The 7,543-nt window shown below is 30.2% G+C and overlaps 1 protein-coding gene across 1 annotated transcript; it reads right to left on the bottom strand.

Moving 5' to 3' along the window:
- Nucleotides 1–3,380: 3,380 nt before the first annotated feature.
- LOC120144517 (NHP2-like protein 1) lies at nucleotides 3,381–3,875 on the bottom strand. The gene has a single exon (XM_039158557.1). It carries the CDS (start codon nucleotides 3,796–3,798, stop codon nucleotides 3,412–3,414), a length of 387 nt encoding a protein of 128 aa, XP_039014488.1. The 5' UTR covers nucleotides 3,799–3,875; the 3' UTR covers nucleotides 3,381–3,411.
- Between the last annotated feature and the right edge of the window lie 3,668 nt (nucleotides 3,876–7,543).

The raw sequence follows: 7,543 nt of genomic DNA, 5'->3' as shown, positions 1-7,543 counted from the left end.
CCCTCAATCCAAACTATTGTCGATATGAAATTCGAATATCTTCCTACCCTCTGATCTTGGAAATTTTATAAACTCTTTCAGTTCAAACCCATCGTTTATCACCAACTAGTCCACATTTTCTATTCCAATGCGGTTTGTGTCCAAAACGAGTCTCGAAATGCCACCTTAGGAATTCGATCTTATCTCTTAGGTCAATTCGTTTATATTGACTCCAACAAAATCACGAACACCTTTGGTTTAGATAACGAGGGTTTAGATAATGAAAGAGAGATTTTTGGTTACTCCCTATAGAGCCAAGGCTAGTGTAAGTACATTGTTAACTCATCACGAGCGTTTTCTTCACTTAATCATCTCTTGGTGGTTTAAACCGTCCGAAGGTATATATTCTACGCTTAGAGTACTAGACCTTTGGTGGATACATTGTATCCAACATGAAAAGAAAATAAATTTGCCACAGATTGTTTTTGCTGAGCTAGTAGAGACTGTAAACAACGTTCCCTCTAAATATGTCGAAACCTTAGTTTACGGTTGTCTTCTTAGTAATTTATTTATCAAATCCAACCTTAGAGTCCAGCTTGATGTATCCATCCCCTTAAGAACCAAATAAATTTCACAACCTTGAAGAAATCGGGATGGTCCGGGGAAAAGGATCAATGGGTTCGATCCACCGAGAAAACACCGGGTGCTAGCTCTTCACGAGCTCCTCCGGCACATGCTGCGGACGATGATCCAGAGCTTGAAGAACTCATGCGCGATATAGATGATCACGTACCCGAGGATGAGCCGGTACAACAAGAAAGTCAAATGCCTCCATACTTTCGATCATTTATGGAGACTCTTGACATGAGGTTTGCATCCATCGAGTCCCATTTAACTGCTAACAACAAAGCGATGAATCATCTATTTGATGCCATGGACGAAAGGGTTGACGCGCTTACATGAGATGTGGCTAACATATGGGCACATCTATCACCTCCCGATCCATCAATGGATGATTAGATCTTTTTCTTGCTTTGTTTTCTTAGGTTGATTTAGAACTTAATTGTTAAAACATTTTGGATGTTTTTGGATTTTTGTGTTATGGATGTTTGGATGATTAAACTTGGATGTTTATATATATATAGTTAGACTTTAATTGTTTAAATTTAGTTGGTTGAATATTATTTTACATATTAAAAATATGCATCATTCACATTTTAGAAACATTATGACCAATTTACCATTACACAATAATTTATGAATATTGATTATGAACTAATGGCTAACATTTCTTTTGATTGTGATCTTAGCAGCTTAAGCTATATCTATAACTATATAAATCAAATGGCTATTTTTCTTAAAAAAATTGTTTAAAAACGTTTTATAGAGTCTTTTTGATTTAACAAAAAGGGGAGAATAAAGTAAGGGGGAGTAATTTTCAAAATTGATTTAAAAAATAATTTTCAAAGAAAGAAAATCTTAAAATTACTAAAATGTTTTGTTATATCAAAAGGGGAGATTGTTGAAAACATTTTGATGTTTCAATATAACAAATAAAGTACTATTGAATTTTAAGATTTTATTTGATTTTAAATTATATATTCGATTAAATTATTCGAATATAAAAAATATTACTCAAAGCTTTCAAATGTCAGTTTTAATCCTTACTTAAGTGTAAAATTGTGTTTTAGTCTTAAAATATTTTTGAAAACAATTTTTACAAAGTATTTTGAATCTTAATCGGGCCAAAAATAATTTTTACAAAGGGATGTACCGATACACCCCCTAAATCGAATGTATTTTGTGTACCGATACACAGCTGATGCATCGATACATTTCTGGCTCCGAGAAACATCGAATGTAATTAGTGTACCGATACATCTGGGATGTATCGACACACTAGGTCAACTAACGGTCAAAATATTTGAATTTTACACGCAGTGTACCGATACACCCTTGAGTGTGTACTGATACACTTACGCTCCCAACATATTTTTTAAATGATAATTACACCATAACGGCTCTATTGACTTCAGCAATGATCCCCAACGTTCAGAAGTGTTTCAATGTGTATTTAAACAAGCTGAGGAGCCATTGATCAACAACAAAAAATAAGAATCAAGAGAGAATCAAAGAGAAAACATCAAACCTTAAGTTTGAGCATTTCAAGCATATTTTCATTCAATATTCATTTTGTTTTCAAGAACACCATTTGTGCTCAATTGTATTATTCTTGAGTACTCTTTCTTTGTTCTAGAATTGTGCAAATATCTTACCTTGTGAGGTTTTTCTGTAAGTTTGCGGAATTTGTATTTTTCTCTTTGGGAGAGAGTGTTATCAAGAATTTGGGGTATAATTCTTGAGAAAGTTGTAAGGTTACTCTTTGTACTCAAAAGAAAGACAAATTAGTGAAATTATGAAATCTTACTGTGGATAGCTAAGGTAGTGGTCGTAGACTTGGTTGAGAAGTCGAACTACTCTAAATCGCTGTGCAATTTTTTCAATTTTCTGCAAAAACTTCCATCAAAATTTTTATTGTCAATTCACCCCTCTTGACTATTACGTAGATCGATTAACTCAACAGAATTCTTGTGTGTCATCTTAATTAAATATTTAAGACACCGATCAATGGCAATACAGGCCATACGTTTCCAAAACAACATAACCAAAAGTAACACATCATATTGACTAGAAAAAAACAGATATTAGGTAAGAACTTAGATATTTAAGTAAATAATCACTGTGTAAGAAAGAAAGACAAGTTCATACAAGATTAGCAAATCAAAAGCTTCACTTTACATTATTTAGAGAAATATATTAAAATCAAGCCCTAATAATCTAAATATGATGTTCAATCACAATATCCAAAAAGGTATATAAGCAAAAAAGTTATAAAAACTTCAAAAGGGAATGATAAAGTAATAACACCCAACAAGTAGCTCCATTTTTATCATACAATAATCTTATTTAACACAATCTGAACAATATCCTACGCATGCCCTTAATGACAAAGAAGACGAAATATACCTAGCCCTAACATATTTCACTAATCATTAGCATACTAAGCACATTATACTTAATGCCCCCATCCTAGAAAAGGTACACTGTAATAAGACAACCCCTTAGTTTCTCACAGTATAAATATAGACTGAAAGTTCTCCATTCTTTCTTTATGCAACTAACTCACTGGAACATGAATGACTTCTTCTAAGCTTAATATAATTCTCAACGATAAGCTGCAAAAATCTATATATTTATTTCCTGTTCTTTTCCTCCTGCTTGTTATCAACTACAAATTATTAAAATAAATCCCAAATTACTATCTTTAGCAAACCCACAATCCAAATCTAAGCATTCTTTTTCCAAAAGAAAAAATGAAACACAAACTAAAGGTGAAAATCCCACACGCTGAAGACGAATTGCATAATATCTTTAGATTAGGAGCTTCTCAATGGAATCCTTGAGCTGTCGTATTGGAGATTTCAATTGGCTTCCTTCATTTGTCATGACAGAGCAGGCGATTACAGGTCTTGTCACACCACATGCTCGCCCAAGCACTTGCTTTGAAGGAACAAATACATAAGGCACATTCTTATCTTCAGCGAGCAAAGGAAGATGCAACAGAATCTCAAGGAGCTCAGTATCGACAACCATTACAACAAACTCTGATATACCTCTGTTCAAGGTCTTAGTAGCTTCATTAGCACCCTTTTTGAGCTGCTTGTAGTTAGCAGCTTGTTGAACAAGATCCAGAATAGTGGTGGTTAATTGAGCATCGGCTAATGGGTATGCTTTGGGATTCACCGGTTCTCCCATCATTTTGGTTGAGAGAGACGGCTAGCAAAGAGGAAGATTAAAAAGAGAGGAGAGGCCAGAGTTTCAGTAGGGGAAATAAAATTTAGGGTTTTCTAATTATCTTGGGCTTACCTGAACCCAAATTGGGTATTTCTAATATCCTACAAAATAACAAAATAACAAATTAAATTAATATTTAATAATTATAATAATAAAAAAACAAAAAAACAATAGAATTCTGGACAAAACGAGTGGCTACAGTGTTCAAACATGCCGAAATCAATTATGCACTAATGGTATACGATAAGAGAAAGACTTGATTATACAATATGCTGTAATTTTTCCTAATGTTAAAATTTATAAAATATTTTTATAATGGTAAGATATTATGCTGTAATTTTATTCGTATGTTTTAAAATTATTATTTTTATTAAAAAATTGATGATCATTGAGTTAGATGATGATAGTGATAATAATGGTGGTGGTAGTGGTGAAAATGAAGATATGGACGACTAATATGAAAACGTAGAGGAGGAGGAGGATTATTTAGAATTTTACGTGAGACAATTATTTTATTAAAATATATTATTTAGTTTAATTAATTATGATTGTCTGTATGCTTCTAAATGAAATTACTTTTAATTTGTTCAATTATGCATATTGATTTATTCAAATTCTTTACTTGATTAAATTATTTACATAATTATAATTAAGAAAAAAAATTCAAACTAGCTTCGTAAAAAATAAATGAAAACATTTTGATAATATATTTTGTTATTATATTTTATTTGAAAATGTCATTGAATTATATATATCATAGAAAATTGAATTTTTGAACATTTTATTTTTATAATAATAATAATAATTATATTTTCTAATTATAGTCAAAATGTATAACTACAAGCATATTTTTTCATAAAAAACTAAAATCAATTTATTAATTAAAAAATAGATTTGTTTTTGTTAAAATTTTTCTATAACAATAACTATAAAAATTTTATTATATAATATTTTTTGCACCAAAAATAGGGAGAAATAGTTATAATAGTACACTTTTTCATAATAATTAAAATATATAACTACAAAAATAATTGATTAAAAAAAAATTTAATTTTATTATCTGATGTGATAATTTTTTCTATAACAATAACTATAAATTATAATTACAAAACTTATCAATATCACTTTAAAATTTATAACTACAAGTATAATTTGTCACAAAAATGTGAATACCTTTATTTTTGTTAAAATATTTTTTGTAATAATTATAAACACTTATAGTTACAAAAATTGTTACTATATGATTTTTTTTGGCGCAAAAAAAATAAAGAAAAATCTTTATGACAATATATTTTTTTACTATATAACATTTTTTACACTAAAAATATGGAGAAATGGTTCTGATGGTATATTTTTTTGTAGTGATTAAAATATATAAGTACAAACATAATTTATTACAAAAATCTTGAATTTTATTATTTGATGTGATAATTTTTCTATAAAAATAATTATAAATTATAATTATAAAAATTGTCAATATAACTTTTGAAACAAAAAGTGGAGAAAAATAGTAATGACAATATATGCTATCACTTTAAAATTTATAACTACAAATATAATTTGTCACAAAAACGTGAATATCATTATTTTTTGTGACAATGTTTTTTGTAATAATTATTAACACTTATAGTTACAAAATTTGTCATCATATGACTTTTTTGCGCAAAAAAATATAGAGGGAAATCTTTTTGACAATATATTTTATCACTATAATTAAAATATATAATGACAAACACTGTTTTTTTTTACTAAAAACTTGAATCTCATTATTTGTAGTGATAACTTTTTTTATAATAATAATTATAGCTTATAATACAAAACATGTCACTATATGATTTTGTTTTTGTACCAAAAATTGGAGATAATCATTTATGACTATACATTTTGTCACTATAATTAAAATTATAGTTACAAACAAAATTTGTCACAACAAATCTAAATCTCATTATTTGTTGTGATAATTTTTTCTGTCATAGTTACTAAAACTTTTAGTTACAAAAGTTGTCACTATATGCCTTTAATTTGGCGTCAAAAAATTGGAGGGAAACATTTGTGGCAAAAATTCGTAATAAAATTTATTTTGTCTCCATATGTTACACATGTTAGCTAATTGTGACAAATTATTATGGCGATTTTAACTTCTGTCATAATTGTATATCTTTTTCAAATCTAATGCGACGATTATTTTTTTTGTCACAAAAAAACTACTAATAGTGACAAATTTAATTTTGACAAAATTAAATTTTTCACAATACTAGAAATTTCTTATAGTGTGTCACTGATATGATGTCTGATAGGGTCACCCTCTAGAACATGGAAATAAGGCACAATGAGAGCTTTCTCCAATATGCTCAGCGCTAGAGAGACTTTGTTGGCCAAGTCCACCCCCATTAGTTGAGAGGGAATCTATAATCATGTGTATAGATACTTTGAAGTCTCCTTATATCAACTATATGTTAGGGGCTTCTACCAAGAGTTTCTTTGACATAGTTATGTGTGCGGAAATGATTGAAAGGGCATTAAAGAAGGGCCAAATTGTTAGGGAACAAAGAAGCCATTTGTGAAAAAAAGGAAGGGGAAGTTAACAATGCAAATATCTCCCCAAAAAACCCCAAAAGCTGGAATTTCTAGCTCGCAAGGAGTAGCAAAGCGCAAAAGCAACACTAAGAGAATGTCATTTACACCTATACCTATGACATATAGTGATCTTTTCTAGGATTGGTTAAAGCACATGTGGATGCACAAAAGTATGTGAATCAAATTAAACCACCATATCCCAAGTGGTACAATGAAAATAAGACTTGTGAGTATCATGCTAATATCATGAGGCATACGATTGAAAAGTGTTTTACCTTCAAAAGGGTATTTGAAGACTTGATCAAGAGAAAATTGATGTCTTTCAATGACTTAGAGGTGACATGTGTTGCTGTGAATCCACTTGCAAATCACCAAAATCAAGGAGTTAATTACATTGACGAAGGTCGAAGAATCAAAGAAAAGATTAATGAGGTGAAGACACCGTTAAGATGGGTGTATAATCAAATAATTGCAAGAGTATTTTTAGGTCCAAATAAGGAATTCATCAATAAGAGATCTGATATTTTCTATGAATATCACTATGGGGAAGGTCATCAGCTCAAGGATTTCCTAGAGTTTAAGCGTGTGGTCTAGGAATTGATGGATAGAAAAAATACAATTTTTTAAGAAAGTTTAGTGAACAGTGAAGGTGATATTTATACATTTGAAAATATTTTGGGGAAGGTTTAAGAAATGATGAGAAAGACAATGTTGGTCATATCTAAACCAAACTATGAGATCAGTAAAGGAAAGCTAGTGTCGAATATGGTAATAAAAGATCCAACACCATTTCCTTATGTAAGCAACAAGAGTGTCCCCTAGAACTATGAATTTTAGATCAATACTCTTGAAAGAAAAGAGGAAACGGTGGAAGATATCGATGAAGTTTGGGTTTCACTAGGAGTGGGAGATGCTACGCTCTTTTGCAGATCAGAGAAGGCAAGGCCCTTTGTGATCAACGAGTTTTAGGATAGGATGAATGAACCTATCCAGATTGAGGAAGCTGAGAAGTTACTCAAATTTTTAAAGCACATCGAGTAAAACATCATAGAATAGCTCCGTAAAACCCTTACAAGTATTCAATGTTATCTCTACTTCTGTATTCTGAGGTACATCGAAACACGTTACTAAA

The sequence above is a fragment of the Hibiscus syriacus genome, unplaced genomic scaffold (assembly GCF_006381635.1).
Source record: "Hibiscus syriacus cultivar Baekdansim isolate YM2019G1 unplaced genomic scaffold, ASM638163v2 tig00110890_pilon, whole genome shotgun sequence".
NCBI classification, from domain to species: Eukaryota; Viridiplantae; Streptophyta; class Magnoliopsida; order Malvales; family Malvaceae; genus Hibiscus; species Hibiscus syriacus.
The sequence above is the reverse complement of the archived record's forward strand: the minus strand, read 5'-3'. Positions and strand labels throughout refer to the sequence as shown.